This window comes from Pinus tabuliformis, chromosome 6, assembly GCF_031772625.1.
Source record: "Pinus tabuliformis cultivar Carrire ecotype Pingquan chromosome 6, CPIR1, whole genome shotgun sequence".
Classification (NCBI taxonomy): domain Eukaryota; kingdom Viridiplantae; phylum Streptophyta; class Pinopsida; order Pinales; family Pinaceae; genus Pinus; species Pinus tabuliformis.
This window is the reverse complement of record NC_142292.1, coordinates 1579506737-1579525253: the sequence shown is the minus strand read 5'-3', so window position 1 is coordinate 1579525253 and position 18517 is coordinate 1579506737. Positions and strand designations below refer to the sequence as shown.

At 34.6% G+C, this 18517-nt stretch overlaps 1 protein-coding gene across 1 annotated transcript; it reads left to right on the top strand.

Annotated features, from left to right (window-relative positions):
• The first annotated feature begins 12827 nt into the window (after nucleotides 1–12827).
• Nucleotides 12828–16586, top strand: LOC149264843 (putative serine/threonine-protein kinase PBL7). The gene is made up of 5 exons (XM_089428934.1): nucleotides 12828–13145; nucleotides 13921–14111; nucleotides 14287–14476; nucleotides 14680–15071; nucleotides 15445–16586. Exons 1-5 carry the CDS (start codon nucleotides 13010–13012, stop codon nucleotides 16075–16077), a joined length of 1542 nt encoding a protein of 513 aa, XP_089285060.1. The 5' UTR covers nucleotides 12828–13009; the 3' UTR covers nucleotides 16078–16586.
• Nucleotides 16587–18517: the final 1931 nt, after the last annotated feature.

Genomic DNA, 18517 nt, shown 5'->3' with positions numbered 1-18517 from the left:
TGGTTCAGCCTACCAAGAGTTTTTGGAAGGCGACAAAGCATGTATTGAGATACCTCAGAGGCACATCTCAGTATGGATTAAGGTACAGACGGACAAAGGGAGTGAAGCTACAGGGCTTCACTGATGCAAATTGGGCAAGGAGTCCATCAAATTGGAAGAGCACATCAGGAGGGATTTTCAACCTTGGGTCAGCGGCAGTTTCTTGGTATAGCAGGAAACAGAGGTCGATTTCACTCAGCAGAGGCAGAGGCAGAATACATGGCTATAAGTTAGGCAGCATGTGAGGTCATCTGGATGCGGAAAATCCTAGTTGGTTTGTTTGATCAGAGGATGGATCCAACTGTGATCTATTTTGATAATCAGAGTTGTATCAAACTCTATGAGAATCCATAGAGACAGGATCGGGGTGGAAGATAATCCCTTTCTTGTTGAGAGGGAGTGTTGAAATATGGCAACAAGAATATTCCAATTTAATTTGTCCTTGAATTAAATTGTGAATTAAAATCAAATTTAGTCTTAACAACTACTTGGAAATAAATAATTAATTTATTTTTAAATTAATTAGTTGGAGAAATTCAAGTTAGAAGTATTTCTGAAGTCATGCAAGATTTATCCCTTAAATTAAGGAGATAAGATTGAGTTATATTTGAGTTGTAATTAGTTAACTTAGTTTACTGAGTTAAGTCCAGATAAATTAGTTCCAAATTGTTTGAGGAACTAATAGTGAGTTAACAATTAGTTGATGCATTAATGCACTCAACTAGTGCTACTCCAGTTAACTGAAGATTCCCTCATCAAAAACTCATGCATGTCTATTCTGAGAAAGACCCAGTTGAGATTAATGTTCAAGGACAATGTACTATTAGTTGCATGCGTTTTCTCATGGAGAAAACTCATGCATGCAATCAAGGATTTATCCTTGAGGATTGCCCAGTTTTGGAGGAAGGGTTTTCCACTTGGTAATTGGGAATCATCCACAAGGAACAGTGCAAGAAAATAGGAGCTTGGAGGACAGCGAGGAAGGTTGGAGAGAAGCCAAGATTGCCTGTGAGCATCTGTGAGGATTGTACTGAGAGTTGGCTAGCTGTGAGAGCTAAGGCTTTGTATAATTACTATGTATTTCCACCATGTATGATAATACAATAGTGTGGGGTTTTTAGCTAAGGCTTTCCCCAAAGTATTTTCATGTGTATTGTGCCATTGATTCTTCTTCTTCTGATTATATTGTTCAGCTCGATATTTAAGTTTCTGCAAATTGATAGTAGAAGTAGGTTATTGTATTCTGCTTTGATTTATATTGCATTATCAGGTTAACCTATCACAGATTTTCTACAAGTCATTTGAGATTCAGACTGATGCTAGTGACTATGTCATGGGAGCGATCCCATGCAAAATGGTAAGCCCATTGCATTTCATTCAGAAAATTTTTATGGTGCAATGATTAACTATCCTACTTATGACAAGGAGTTATATGCGTTGGTTCAAAGTGTGAAAAAGTGGAAACACTATTTTATGGGGAAAGAAACCATCATTCACAATGATCATCAACCATTGCAATACTTGTAATCACAAACAAAGTTGCAGCAATCAAGGCACTTTCGATGGATGGGTTTCTTACAACAATTCCACTTGGTCATTAGGGAGAAAGAGTGAATATTATAAGGGAAGCACACACTTCTCTTATTGTTGTACATTTCGGTGTAAGCAAAACTGCGTCAGATCTTTAGAGGTATTGTTATTGACCTCGTATGCTTGAAAGTGTGTCACATTTTATTAAAGGATGTTCATTATGTGCAGTGAGTAAGCGTAGCAATATGAAGTTAGGATTGTACACACCACTTTAGCATGCTTACAACCGGACAAAGCAATCTTCAACTCAAACATCACCATTTGAAGCATGTTTGGGATACTTGCCTAAGTCTCCTTTGCATGTAATTGAAGGATGTTGCTATTGATGGTCATAGTGACATAGACAAAGCCAAGAAGTTCATTGAGAAAATCAAATTGGTTCATCAAACAGTTCAAGATCAACTTGAAAAAAGCCAAGGCAAGTACAAAACAAGGCATGACAAGCATCGTGTAGATCACAATTTCCAAGTCGGTGATGAAGATTGACTTCACATTAGAAAAGAGAAGCTTCAAGGGGAAGGTAAAAAAATTGAAACCAATCCGTTATGGTCCTTTTAGAATTTTGGAAAAGATTGGTGACAATGCCTTCAAGTTGGATTTGCCTTCATATATGAAAATTTATGTTGTTGTTAATGTTGATAATTTAAGGTTGTATGATCCTCATTTGATTGAAGATCAAGGAGAGAATGTTCAAATTCCTTTCATTGAGGATTTTTCTCCTGAATACCTTGATGATTCAGCAAGATACAATTCTTGACAGAAGAACAAGGACTTCAAAATGAGGGAGTGTGGACTACCTTCGTGTGGGGCTTAAAGGAACCAATCCAAGAAATTCCAAATGGATCGAGATTGGAAAGGTGAGGGAACTATACCCTCATTTGCTAAACAATTTAAAATTACCTTTTGGGGTCCAAAAGCTTCGAGTGGGGAAGAGTGATCAGGTGGTCAAAAATTTGCTCAAAATTTAAAGTTGTCAGATCGATGTGGAACCTGAAATATTGGGTAGTTCTCATCATTCTAAATCCAATGCAACTCGTTTCACACGAAGCAGACTCTGTATGCTCCCAAAAATGCATTTTGTTTGTTTTCTCAAACAGACGAATTTGGCGGAAAAAAATGCAAGCATTGCAGAGTCAATAGTTCGTATTGCTAACGTAGCAGGTTGACTAGGATACCTACGTGGCAAAGTGACTATGTGTATGACTGGGGTCATTCGGCCAATCAGGTGGTGCCAAGTGCCAGGATGTTGTTTGGTTCATTGGAATTGATGTGTCAGTTTCTGGTTGGTGGGTTGGTGGCCAACCATAGGCTACCACGTGGCCCAACCAGAGGCCACGTGGTAGCATGGGGCCACTAAAATTTTGGTTAGAGGTCAGATTATCCTCCCATGAAATCGAAACTATGACCTCATAGCTAACAACACATCACCCTAACTGGTTGAGCTAACCATGGTCCTTGTTAGCCATATGACAAAAACATCTTTTAAATTGTAATCGACAGAGGTGTTGGGGAAAGGGGCCAGGGCTTAGCGTCGAACCCTCTATTAAATGTTGCCATGTGACCACTACCGTGACCGATGGCCAGGTGGAGAGGGGCCATCCCCAGGATGTGTGGTGGTAATGTGACTAGGGTGCGGAGGACTGGGGGCCCAGCCGGTGGGGGCGGACGGTTATCCCTGGCCCTCAGGCACATGGCCCCTACCTGACCCTATTTTTTCAAGTTAAGGCCTTTGCGACAATTTTAATGCACCCACATTTTCCTCCAGATTTCGACTAAATTGGTGCTCTGTTAGCACAATTTGGGGTGAAATTGTAGGATCGATGCCAGATTTTGGGGAGTTTGTAGAGTGATTAGCAACCAAGCTAAGGGAACTCATTACTTGTTGATTTTTTGTCCAATTTGGGAGAAGGAATAGGTTGGACAAGCATTTTTGGGTCTTCTAAAGCCATTGGAATAGGTTTTAGAGCCATTGGAGCACTGTAAATTCATGTTCACAAATTTGAGTATAATGAAAGAGGGTCAAGCCATTGGAAGCTGGACCAAGGAGACATAGCTCAGGAGGGTGAACTCCTTCATCATGTGTTGTTGTGTTACTATTTATGGTGATGTTTATGTCTGATATATGATGTTGTTCATTGTTTTACTTATTTTAATTTTCTCATGAAACTCACATAAAAACTCATGGTTAACTTGCAATTTATCTCATAACCCTCAAGCACTTTGTTTATATTCTGAATTGGATTTAAGCACAACAAACTTAACTTCTCCATTCAAATCAAAAAATGTGTTAGGGATAAGGCAGAAGTTATTCTAGCATTTCATAAGGAATGTTGTATGGAAATAGGTTATCAAATTGAGGATAAAATCAATTCAAAAGGCGACAAAGTAAATTCTGATATATTCAGAGGTATGCGTAACATTTTCTAGTTGGTATTTAGAACTGAAGAGATATGGGAATTGATTAATGAAATTTTTAGCATGTGGGATAACATTGGCATTAAAAACCAAAAATTCAAAAAGTCTAAACCATTGATATGTAGCAGCAGTAAATCAGGTCCTGAAATGAAGCTCCTTCCAGGAGATGTGACTATCACACCTTGGAGAGCATTACAAGGAGTGAAGGACGAAAAGTTTGTCAAAACAATATTATCTTGTGTGAAATCAGAGGAATTATCATTGCACGAAATGTGTGAGGAATTTTAAAAGTAAGTTTGTTGAATTATTTTTATTCATTTCTAGATTATAATTTTCCTTTAAATATAACCTATTGTTGTTGGTAGTATTTGTTATACATATCATTATATTAACTCTTTTGCTTTATCTATTCAGTCATAAGATTTACATGATAATACAAAACAAATGGTTAAATTTTTGAATGAAGATAGTTGGGATGATGTTGTACACAACTACCCTGATTCAATTTCTACATCAACACTAGAAGTTTTGTATCTTGCATTTAAAAGGTATGTTGAGTTTTCAGCCTAGGGTAGCTCAAGTGGCGATGTCCGTGGAATGAAGTCTCACCGAACCAGAGATCTTGGGTTTGAATCTTGTACTACCCTCCCTCGTTGTGGGGTGAATAATGGACATGTAAAATCGAAAATGAGAAAGTCCTACCAAGCTTAACAAAAAAAAAGGTATGTTGATTTATACATTCATTTTAATTCATCTTTATACTATTTTTATTTTATAACTTATACATATATTTGTTTATTTCATTAAAGATGAAGAAGGATGCAAATGGAGCACCAGATAGTTTCAGAAACTTTATTGAAAAAATTAAGATGGAAAGACTGTGAAAGCATCATCTTAGTAATGTTGAACTTGATCCTATTCTTACTCATTTCATTTGAAATGCGCTTGAGACTATCCAATATCAAATAATAAAAGGTGATTGTGAAGACATTGCTAAACTCATACCTAAAAGGGATTATTCCCTAGTTATTGCAGATATTCCTCGTGGTTTCAATATCCAAACATTGACTATGATAGTGACCCTTATACTTATCAAGCTCTTAGTAAAGTGGTTGCCGAATTTGTAGAAGTCACAACATCACCATTATGGAGATTTGTGATATTTCATTCAGACACACAATTTGCAATGTCATTGACAAGCTTCAAGGGAAAATCAAACTCAAGGATGCAGGTTACATGGTAAGACGTTGAAATTGTATGTTTGATTAATGTTAAAAAAATCATTTATATACAAGTTAATTGAACTTTTACTATTTCATGTTACAGGAAAAAGTCAAATATTATTAACTACGAAGATCAACCGAATATAAGTAATTGTCAGTTCATCCACGTTGAAGGTTGGACAAAATATGATAGTTATAAGCCTATGCTTCTTAATAGGGTAGATGGAAAGAGTCATAGCCATTTACTGGTTTATGATGTTGATGTAAAAAAACTAACATATGAATGTAAAGAAGCAAAAGGAGAGATAGTTAACATTTATCAAAAACTACAGTCATTGATTAACTTTCTTATAGACTTATGTTCAAATGAAGGAGATTGGGTTTGGATTTATTCTTAGGCCCAGGTAAGTTTTATTATATAAAATTGAATTTCAATATATTCTTTCTTAATTTATATGTGATTATACTAATTTACTTCATTATTTCTTTTGTGCTTGATAATTAGTTACAACACTGACATGTTGCTTACAAAAAGGAAGAAATTGCATTGCCATTGAAAAAGACCCAGTACAATGCAAATTTATTCAACAAATAATTAATGCTCTTCAATTTCTTCTAGATGTAATGCAAGAAGTTGGGTTGAGGAAAGGGGATTTTAATGAATCATGTGTGGCAAAAAAGGCAAAGGAACCTCAACCACCATTAGATGGAATGATTGGAAATGCATACATTGGGAGATTCACAGACATCAAAGATCCATCAGAAGAGGAAAATGAGCAAACTGAAGCAGAAAATATTGTGGAAGAAGACAATGATGAAACTCTAGAAGATGAAGAGTATGGATTACGTGATATTATTGATTAAATTTAAGTTATGTTTGGAAATCAAGCTCATTTTTTGTAACTATTAATTAGTTATACTTGTAATGTTTTGACTTTGACATTTTATGAGAAGAATAAGTATTCAGTTAATGTTGTTATATGTTCAATATTTGTATTATGTGATTTTCGCTTTAATTTTTATGTGAATCATTATTTTTTGAAAAAAACTGTGATTATTATTATTATTTGACATGAAATTCATAAAAAATGCTATTATTTAACCTTTTTTTGTTAATTTTTTCCTATAAAATTTGTGATTTTGACATGTCATTTTTAGCAAAAAGTCTCAAAATGTGTACTTTTTTTGTTATATTTATGTTCAAAATGTGTATTTTTATGTCAATTGTTAAAAATTACCCTTTTTTTAGAAACAATTATTTGATATGCATTGAAAAATTAATTAATGATATATAAATATATAGAAGATCGAAACTTTAAAATATCGACTTTTTTTTAACTATGCAAAAAAATAAAGATCTCACTACAAAAGAAAACAAAAACAAAAAACACAAACAAAAACAAAAAAAAATATGAAGAAGACGACTACTTCAAAAATTGTTAAATTTATAAAATAATTATTCACATTTAACACATTAGAAAATTTAATGTCCAAAAATAAGTTTTCTAAAAAAAGGGCTTGACGCTTCATCAACATTTTTTAAAATCATCATGAAAATCAATAACATTTTAAAAATAATGTATATAAAAAAAAATGTCAAAAACTATGCTATATATATATATATATAGTAGTGATTTTCATGTTGGGGGAATATTTATCAACTAGAAGGCCTCAAGCTCCTACCTACTTGGGCCTCATCCCTTGACTTATGGATCAAACTCCCTCTCTTTGTGGAACTCTAATCCCTCTCTTCATGGATCTCATCCCTTAAGGAGAGGATCTCAAACCTCTTCCTCTTGGCCTATAAATTCACTCCATTACTGCATAACCTGCTCTCCCTAATCCAACCCAAAGCTGACAAAATAACAACGGCTACTATCCCGCATCAGGCAATATTTTCAATTACAAATGGACGACTTAGATGATAAAACTATGTAATATATATATATATATATATATATATATATATATATATATATATTGAATCAACACTTTTCAAAATCGATTGATTTTTTTTGTTAATTCAAAAAAACGGGTAATCGTATCAGTTCCTGTTTCAAAGTTTACATTGTTTTAAGAAACCCTAGACACATATGAGGTAAAATTAGAAATGCATTCTAGAATTGAAGAAGGACATTAGAAATTTTTAGATAGAGCCACATTGTAGATTCAAAAGGAGAAATAAGAAAACATTTAAGAAGGCCACCATAAGATAATTGAAGAAGTAGAATTCCATCTAGAGGATGTGTATGTCATATATGATGGTATTATCTCCAAGGCTAGAGTAATCAAAGACCAAGCAAAGAGGATAGAGGAGGCTATAACAAAATATACAAAAAAAACACATTGTTTTGACATTTTCAATTAGACATCAACACAAATTTTGTCATAAAATTATTCTTAACATCAATTATTAAGAAAATAATTGAATAACATAGGTTCTATTTCTTATAGTTTTAACTTATGAGTTTTCTAGTTTTTATCTTTCTCACCTTTAGTACTTCACAACTTCTTGTACTTTTATAATGTTTTGCTTTACTATTATATTCATACACTTTTTAGTAAAATAATAGAGTATCCTACTAAGATCATCTTAAACAATTTTACAAACCTAATATATGTTGAGTTAACTCATTTACAAACCTAATATATGTTAAATTAACTAATTTTCATAAGTCAAACATTTTACTTTTTACACACATAAAGAACATTACACCCTCTAAAATTTGGACCTGCAAATATTTGGACCTGATTATTTGCATAATTGCATCTCATTCCAACAACCATACTCCATTGATCTCTATATACACTGAACTACAACATTCAACTCTACCTAAGATAAAACCTACCTAAGATAAAAGCTTTTTAGTTATAAATTTAACAATATGTTAATAACAATATTTTTTATATATCACACAATTAAATATTTTATCCATTATATAATAACAAATTATATAGACATAAATATATTTAAAGTATTTTAAATGTTTTAATTTTTACTTTGCACTATTAATTTTATTTAAAATAAAAATTATAAAACGTTTAACCTAATCTTTATTTATTCAATTTTATGTAAAATTAAAAAACATAAACGTTTAAGCTCATCTTTATTTATCCAATTTAATTTAAAATTTAAAAATGTTAAATATATATTAATAATATATATATGTATGGTAACATAAATGGAGCCAGCATTTGTAAGGAAAGAATACGTGTCCAAATTATAAACACATATATTACAATGAAAGTACCACTCTACACTTTTATGGTGAAAATTGAATTTAGGATAGAGCACATGGTTTTGGGAAATGAGTTATCTATCATGCATGGAGGGATGCCTAAGGGAAATGACACATGTCTTATGGTTGACTTTCTATTTTTACCAAGTCACTCCTTATCACATTATAGCCCTTCACTTGCATTTCCAAGAAACATTAGAATGTTCTATGTATAAGTCATCTTTTGATTCAATTAAGTGTAGTTTGTTTTAGAGAGAAAATTATATTGTTTTGGGTTATAGTTCCAATGTTGTGACCTTTAGATTTTTACCTTTAATACTAATAATTTATGTATATACATCATGATGAAGCATGTAGATATCAAGTTTAGATATTTTAATAAATTATATTTTTATGAATATTAAAATGGGATATTATATTTTTAATATTATTTTTTAATTATTAATAAATATAAATATATAAAATATTAATTATTTTAGTATATAAAAAGTACTCGGTGTAATTTATAGGTGAAATGATTTTTCATTCGAATTTGGTTGTATAATTTCAAATAAAATTGTGATTTTTTGAATTAAACATATTTTTGAATGCATAAATGGATTTAGCATTTTGAAAAAAATTTGAGGCATTTGAAATCTACATATTAAACAACTTAAATTCAGTTTTTTGGTTAAAACTAACCTAAAAAATGACTTGAAAAGGTCATTTTGTCTATTAGTTAGACTTTAGCACCCCGAAAAACTCTAGAGGCATTTGAAATCTATAGATTAAACAACTTAAATTCAGTGTTTTGGTTAAAATTAACCTAAAAAATGTCCTGAAAAAGGTCGTTTGTCTATTAGTTAGACTACGCATATAAAAAATTGTAGTTTACATTTTTTATGTTTTGATTGTTTTGGGTATTGTTTTTTGTTAATATTATTCAAAATTCGATAGGTATTTGTTGGGATTACAAGATTGAATTGTGAAATCTATATACTATGAGGTATTAGTCTATCTCTTAGAAGTTTTGGAGATTTTTTTTGGCTTATTCAGAGATTTGTTGGAATCACAAGTTTGATTACTAACTCTCCACAATCTGAGTGTAGAGGTTTTTCACAGTGTTAGAATTTATATATGCAACCAAAAGCCCATTTTAAACAACAAAAATCAAGATGCCACAAAAAAAAAAAAAAAAATTCACAGCCTTCTGACAAAAACTCGAAAACGTCTAATAGTTAGACAACACCTAATATGAGTGATTCAAGGTTTTATGATGATATTGAATCCATTTATGCATTCAAAAACACATTTTAAATAACAAATAACCACGACCTCTCTAAAAATTGCATCACTGAATTTCAACTAAAAAACCAAAGCATAGTATAATTAGACTAAGCCTATAAAAAAATATTATTTTAAGGCATAGTTTAAGTAATACAATTTCTAGTGGGATTTTGATTTCGAGTTGTCTTTAGTGCGACTTTTTGGAAACTTTTCCGATGAGTTTTTTCGGTCTAATTTCTTTAAAATTCGGTAGAATTTTTTTGAATCACAAGTTGGATGGGTAACCCTGCATAGTCAAAGTGCCTTAGGGGTTTTTCCAAGGTGTTGAATCCATATATACAGTCAAAAAACTAGTTTAAATAACACAAATCAAGATTTCACCTCAAAAATTTCTACCGAATTCCGGCACCGAAAAGTCCAAAAAGTCGCATTGAAGACAACTCCTTATGATTTCTTATTTAAATTACACTTTTAAATGCATAAATAAATTCAACACCTAAAGCACTTAAATTTATTATTATTAAAAATCTATACAAAGTTTTAAACAAAATTGATCAATAAAAATGCTTGAAAAAAAAACAATTTCATCTAAATTATTTTAATATATAAATATTAAAATTCATATAATTTTAAATTTTATTAATTATATTATATCTTATATTTATTAAAAATAATATCTAGATATAAAATTATATATAAATATTATAATATATATATATATATATATATATATATATTAAATTGTATATTAATTTATTTGTGATAATAAGAAAATCATCCACTAAAAATATTAAATATTTCAAAAAATATAGTTAAACATCATCATAATCAACTATAAAACCTTACACACTTAAATAATATATACACTTTTACAAAACAAAAAAAATTATAAAATCAATAAAACAATTTTTTTAGTTGGTTAATATATTTTCATTAGTTCTTCAAAATAAAAGATACATAAGTCCCATTCTTGCCTCTCCTCCCTACACTATGACTGGATTTGTTAGGGAGGAGAGGGCTTATCAAAAGAGCAAGAAAATCTCTAACATATTTACATGAAACCTTCAAATCATAGTTTATCGGGCGGCAAAAAAGCTAAAAAAACCAACAAACTATCTCTTCAGACATTTCGGGGGTGGCGGATGGGTGGGAGAGTTGGGTGCTCCTGACGACCTTTGTCCAACAAGAACATGGTATTCTAGATCATTGATTCTTCCCTCCAGATCATGAAGATGCTCTATGATTCTTATCTGGCTTCTTTTCACAAACAACAAACGATCCAGGATCTCTTCCTAGTTACTTTGCAATTCATTAATATAGGCCACCAATTCAGTTTTGTCCTCACACTGTTGGTGATGGACACTGTCCATCGATGCTCTAATCCCTTCTAGTTATCCCATAATTAAATCTAGTGATGGGGCATGTTCCACATGACCTTCCTCCAAATTTACTTCTCAGTTCTCCTCTAGCTCACCACCTTCTTCTATTCCCATGTCATCATCATCCTACTCGCTAGGGCGACCCTCCTACACACCGTGCATGGCTCCTCCTCAACGAGCCCTTCCCTGTTGTTGCAACATTCTATCCACCCAAATACAACCACCACAGTCCAACACACAAACGTCCCTTTGTCTACTGCACCAAAGATGTAAACCAAAACAAGAACATGAACACTGCAAACTCGAAACACAAGTATGATACCAATAAACCAACCTCTGTTCCAAAGCCCCGAGCTTAGCAGATAACCACTTTAATTTAAAAGTCTTGAAATCTCCAAGACCCCATAACACCTTTCTACCTAACAAACTTACAACGATCACCCCTGCCAGATGCTCATTGCCACTTCTATAAATTGACCAAGGAATGAGGACCTCCTAGAACGGGGCCTCTTTGACTTCAACTGAAGCTACAAGCATATTAGCAACATAAATGACCACCAGGTGAACTAGACAATCCATTTTGACTTACCCCCTTACAATAGGTTGAACCATGGAAGCTAAGCAAAATTCCAGATGGCCCTCGAGCCCAACAACTCTAATAAAAGTTCTTTAGCAACCTAGGGTCACCAAAGACCGCTCACAACCCTCGTTGGTCTCAGAGCCGACAGAGAACCTTATTGATCGTTGCTTCTTCAACCAACTATACGTCTAAAATGGGTTACCCTCTAAAATGTCGTCACCCTCCTTCTCCTGAAAAGGAATTCAACCAAATCCCTCCCAACACCGTGCCCAGCGTTTCTGGACCCAAGGTCTCAAATTAGCGATTAAAGACTGCACAAAAGACTAAAGACACCATTCAAACCCAACTTCTTCTCTAAGTTTACCCACAGGAAAACACCACACCACAAAAGCCCTCTTACAAAGGTCTCCTTGCTCTCCTAGGGATCAACCACTGCACGTCCTCCTTTAGTCATCTCCCAAACAACACAACAACACCAAAAAGTTACCACACATAGCTTGAAAAACCTCTAGTGCTCCATATCCTTCTATATCGTTCTGCGGGCCTGTCACATAAAGCTTAAATGCCATGCAGGATAATACATTACCCAAATTCCCATTTTAATTATCATTTATCACCTTATCGGGGTCAATAAAACAAAACTTTCATGAAAATTACAATAATATTTTGTATTTTTAACATTTCTCTTCAACAACAACTAATTATTTGAAGATGTATAATTTTCAAAAAAAAATATATATAATTTTCAAAAAATAAAAATTTGTAATATATAAATAAATAAGTGGTTAAAAATACTATAGAAAAGGAGGGCTAAAAATAAAACCTCCCTCACATGGAACAAAATGGGAACAATCTCTATCATCAAAATATAGTCAATACCTCAAAACTTCCGTATTTAGCTAAATCCCCTAAATAAATGGGTTGATCCCAAATTCCACATTAATCTCCCTTATTTCTAGGGATGTGAGGGTAAAACTTAGCAACCCTGTGGTAAATAAAGATCCACGTGCCATTCTAACCATAGTCTTACCCTGGTTAACAGTGGAGGTTACCCTGCGGTGTTGTCCGAGGAGGAAGAAGGGGAGGAAATTGGAAACCATTCCTTCCACAACTCTCGTGAGCCTAAAAGCCGATCTTCCAACTATAACCCATGGCTTTTAACAGAAACAATGTAAAGCAAAACTTTGTCCATCTGATGTGCTTGTTTGCTTTCCTTCACCTCAACAACTGCCATTGGGTTCTGCTCATACTGAGATTATCTGTTAGCAGAGGATAGAAATGAGCTGTTTTAAATGCTATGGATCTGAAAAAGACGTCAAGCCTCCGAAGGGGGCCGAAGTCAATATTAAAAAAAGCGCAGATGACCAGAGACGCCCAGCTGCCACGGCCAATCAGCTCCCCAAAGCCCTTTCAGGTATGATTTTATTTTATATATTTTTGGTATTTACATCCTCAAGGATTCTCAGAGCCTGTGACGGTGAATTCAATTCTAGCAATTACAGATAAGCTTCCTGCTGGATTCCCATTTGTTCAAAATCTAGTTCAACACAGAATCTGCTTGGAGGAAATTTTATCTGGACAGCGAAGCCATCAAAGGATACAGTCTATATCTGATAAAAAAACTTCTAAACAGAGATGGATATACTCTGTTTCTTATCATTATTTTACATATACAGAAAAGCCCTTCATGAACACACTATTTTTGTTATAATTTTATCCGAACAGAGAACCCATTAATAGACACACCATTTCTGATCAGAATTTTATCTAAACAGAGAACCCATCAACGAATAAAGTATATTTCTGATCAAAATATTGTCTAAACAGATAACTCATTCATGGATGTTCTATATTTCATTAATTGATGTTCTCTATTTACAACCCAGATTGTTTCTAAACAGAGAACCAATTTATCGATGCAGTCTATTTCTTATCATATTTGGGTATATAGGATGTTTTTGATAGTCGCTTGTTGATTGATTTTAGGATCAAATCCGGCGAAAGTAAGTTTAAGCCTGTAAATTGGTGGATCGGTATCATTTGTTTGCCAATAGTTTTTGTCACCTTGAGATTGTTTTTTTTTTTTTTCCTTTTCCTTTGGTTGATATAATTCAGGCTGTTTTGATCCCTGGGAGGTTTAAGAACCTGGTTGTTCACTGTTCATTTTTGTTGGGGGGTCGATGATACAGATAGAAGTAGATCAAAGTCGTCCTCTCACGAGAACAAGCAAGATGATGTTCCCAAGATGGCAGAATCTTCTGCCCAAACATTCCTTTTCCGAGAATTGGCTGTGGCAACAAATAATTTTCGCCCTGAGTGCCTACTAGGTGAAGGAGGCTTTGGCAGAGTTTACAAAGGCTGTCTTGAGAGCACCGGTCAGGTGATTTCTAGATCCATTTCTTTGTTCATAGAAGTTGTTATGTTGACAAAGATTGGAAGAGATCGCCTCTTTTCAAGGTATTTCTCGCAAATCAAAGTAAAATACATGGTTAGAATGAGCTCAGAAATTAAGAGTCATGATTTTTGACATGGATGTTATCATCTGCTGTATATAGATTGTGGCAGTCAAGCAACTCGACAGGAATGGATTGCAGGGAAACAGGGAGTTTCTTGTTGAGGTTTTGATGTTGAGTCTACTTCATCATCCAAATCTTGTTAGCCTTATCGGATATTGCGCTGATGGAGATCAGAGGCTTTTGGTATATGAATACTTGCCATTGGGATCTCTAGAAGACCATCTTCATGGTATTTATTATTCCTAACCAGATAATTGGTTATGCTTTAGTTTCGTTGAAATGCTCTGTATTTAAATTATATAAAAAATTAAAAATCAATTTTCTAACAGTGTGATAGTTGTCTTTATCCTTGTGAACTGACTAAAATTTTAGCGTGTATGGATTTGAAATCATGAGTTGATACCATTCCAGAGAAATGATTTTGTTGTGCAGATCTCCCACCTGATAAAGAGGCATTAGATTGGAACACAAGAATGAAAATAGCTGCAGGTGCTGCAAAAGGGTTGGAATATTTGCATGATACAGCCAACCCTCCAGTCATATATCGTGATTTTAAATCCTCTAATATTTTACTGGATGAGGAATTTCATCCTAAATTATCCGATTTTGGACTGGCCAAACTCGGACCTACTGGAGATAATACACATGTTTCCACACGAGTAATGGGAACTTATGGGTACTGTGCACCCGAGTATGCCATGACGGGCCAGCTGACTGTTAAGTCAGATGTGTACAGTTTCGGAGTGGTTTTGTTGGAGTTAATAACAGGGAGAAAAGCTATTGACAATAACCGGCCAGCAGGGGAGCACAATCTTGTTCCTTGGGTATGTTCTATCTTCCAATTCTATCGTTTATTCCTCTTCTATCTAGTCTGGTCAATAGACACTATAGACGCAAAGAGTTAGGACTTAGAATAATATTCATGAACCATGTACGTTGTAGGGAGCGAGTTTGTGTATTGAGATCAAGAGGGCTGCTTGACTTGCATGCTTCTAATATATGCATTCCTTTTGAAAGTTGAAACACATAAACTGGCTTTGCAGAAAGCATCCCTGCTCAGTTTATCCATGCCTACTGAGGCTTTGTAGATTAAGGAACTTTTGTTTCATTCCTTACTGTGTATTTACTGATCAATTTAGTAAATTGGATGTCATTTCTATCCAACATTAACCATGTATGTTTCATATGGCCTCACAGGCACGACCTATGTTCAAGGACCGTAGAAAGTTTGCACAGATGGCTGATCCAAGGCTTCAAGGACGCTATCCTATGAGAGGCTTGTATCAAGCACTTGCTGTGGCAGCAATGTGTCTTCAAGAGGAAGCTGCCACAAGGCCCATGATTGTTGATGTAGTAAAGGCTCTTGGTTACCTTGCTTCCCAGACATATACTCCTGCCGCGCATCCTGCTCAAAATATTCGTGCTTCATCTTCGACTCCTCCTCGTGAGAAAAGGACCAAGGAGAGGAAGGAGTCTGATGGATCAGACAGAGAAAACAATAGGGTAAGTAGACGTGGAAGTAACCGGTCTTCATTATCTCTTTCAGAGGGTTCCCCTGATCACCGACCAGCCCGTGTTAGGGTTTTGAATGGTTTAAATGAATCCGGAGGTTCTCAGGAGGGCAGTGGTAGGGATTCTGGAGATTCTGACTGGTCTGATGGGATGAGGGACAGCCCTAGAAATTTTGGGAGAGCGAGTAGAGATGGGAATAGAATTTCAGCTCTCTCTCAAGATCGTGAACGGGCAGTTGCTGAAGCCAAATCATGGGGTGAGAATTTGAGAGAAAGAAAGAAGGGCAATGCTCTTGGTGGCACAAATGGAGTTCCCTGAGATTTGCTTCAGTCGTACATGAACAACGAAGTTCTTGTATATCTTTCATCTTCTCTGTCATAAATGCTTGTTGTTTCTGCATTCTGATCAGAAACTGTGTATTCCATGTGTAAATTTGCGTTCCAATCATCAAAGCTATGAAGTCATGTTATAGAACTCAGATGATGCTGTCTAGCTAGGAATTTGAATGAGTACCGCAATAGGTTCAAGGGAGATTTTGAGGTTTTCCCAGTCCTGTTTATAGGAAAGGCGATTCTTACTATCAAGCATTTATGTTATTCAGAGAGGTTTGTAAACCCGTTCTTGGTACACATTTTTTACTGGTCCAATGTTTGGTGAAAGATTGAGCTTTTATCCTAGCCAGCTGCAATGGTGAGGGTAAATGTAAGCATAATGAAAGGTTGGGTTACATGCTGTTCTGTCCTTTATTAGACCAGTAAGGTTAAATATTCCTTTTGTGCAGGTTTTTTAATATCAAATATATGTGATTATATAACTTTAGTTTTTCATCTCATTCAAATATTGACTTTGAATTTTTCAAGCCTGCAGAAAGTGCATTGTGCACGAGCATTTGAATTTATGGGATGGCTGTGCTGTGTTGACATCTACTTGACCTTTACATGAACATTCTATAAATTAAATATTCTTTGGAATGGAAACTTTATGACGTAGCGCTAACCCCTGTCGAAAGGATGTGCCTCAAACGAATCTCTCGATAGCTTGCAATAGTTGTGTGCAACGCTTGACCAGATCCATTCTAATTTCCGGGTTTAGTTTAAAATTGCATTTAATGATTACCGCATTTGGGTAGATGCATTGTGTGCATAATGACCTTGTTTGTATGCATGCCTTTTCGTTTTAAACATGCTTCACCTTGATCCTTAAAAGTTGGATGGCTCCATATCTCTCGTAACTGTGGATTGACCAAGAGGTCACGCAGGTGGTTTCCTGATTATAACATGTAGAAATACACCATCTGTTTCTTCCTGTACCTACACAATTACAGGTTCTATCTCTCTCTCTGAGAGTGAGGTCTTTCCACCTACCGACACTTATGTGAATCTCTTCCCTTGTTTGCTTGCGTGTGGGCACTTATACTGACACACGCTTCCTTTTCTTTGTTCTTATACAAGTGGGTGCTGATGTGCATGTGTGCACCCTTGTGCATACATTGACGAGCTGTTTCCTGAGCCAGCCACCAGAAATGGTTAAAACTTTAAAATACTGTAAGATGCCTATTAGAATAAATATTAGAAAGATGTATAAAAAACTAAAAGATGAACATTTAAGTTAAATATAATTAATGAATAATGTTTAACTGGCAGTTATTTTTCAAAGTATTATACTAGGCTATGAGCATATTGTACATAATGAAACACATACCTACATGTTCATGTTCATGCATATTTACAGATTTTATTTCATGGGCAGAGGCAACTGTTGCTTACTGATCTGTTGAACTTTGACTATCCAACTTCTCGAGTGGTGTCACAGTCACGAAATGCTTGACCTTGCATCCTTTTACCTCATGGAAAAATATCTACATATTCTAATATCCAATGAAACATTATCATTTTTTAATCCAAACATGATTTATTTGCTGTGGCTATTCATGTGGAAAGTGGCTCAAAGATAATTTAAAGAGTCTACATTTACTTATCTTTTGGGCCTTCCATCTTTTAGCATGTTTGACCAAGACTAATTTGTTTTGCTTATTTGCCATAAATGAAAATGATTTATCTCCAAATTGTACAGAAATACCAGAAAGAAATAAATAAATTAACTAATGTCTATAAATGACGAAAAGTAGGTCAATGGCACTGGAAATTACATCCAGCAGTAAAAGAGTCAAGATTAGGGTAGAGAGAAGCGTAAGGACTGAAAAAGTAGTTAAACTCTAAGACACTAAAAAAATGGAACGAAGTAAACGTTGTCAAAGATGAGGGATTGACTCTGCCACCATCCACAACTCAAAGAGGAGGGGTTGACTCTGCCACCATCCACAACTCCGATTAATACAGGATCTGATAATATTCAGATTCCATAGGAGAATGCCCAGGGCTGAGAGGACAACGCTGGACAGCCCTCAGTGGAGGCAAGGGTTCCTCCCCTAGAAACTCCGTTATCCAAGGCTGATTTTCCTCGAGAAGTAGAAAGAAAGCTGGTAAGCAGGCAAAGGGCACTGGATGGGTTTCAATGTCCAGAATATTAATTAATAATGGAAGCTTCATAAAGTTGGTGCATGGAAAAAATTAAAAATGCAAAAACTGAAATCTGCAATCGGATATTGACATATATTTTGGTTTTGACTGACGTCTTTAGCAATTTCCCCAAAACATCTGACACTTTTAAATAATGCCCTAGTTTCTGTAAATACTTCTCCCAACAGAGGAATGGATATGCCATCAAGCCTTGAACATTCAAAGTATGCCTTCAAACC

Coding starts and splice junctions, on each gene's coding strand:
- LOC149264843 (XM_089428934.1), top strand. CDS start 13,010: ATGAGCTGTTTTAAATGCTATGGATCTGAAAAAGACGTCAAGCCTCCG. Junction 14,112..14,286: donor GTCTTGAGAGCACCGGTCAG/GTGATTTCTAGA, acceptor TGCTGTATATAG/ATTGTGGCAGTCAAGCAACT. Junction 15,072..15,444: donor AGCACAATCTTGTTCCTTGG/GTATGTTCTATC, acceptor ATGGCCTCACAG/GCACGACCTATGTTCAAGGA.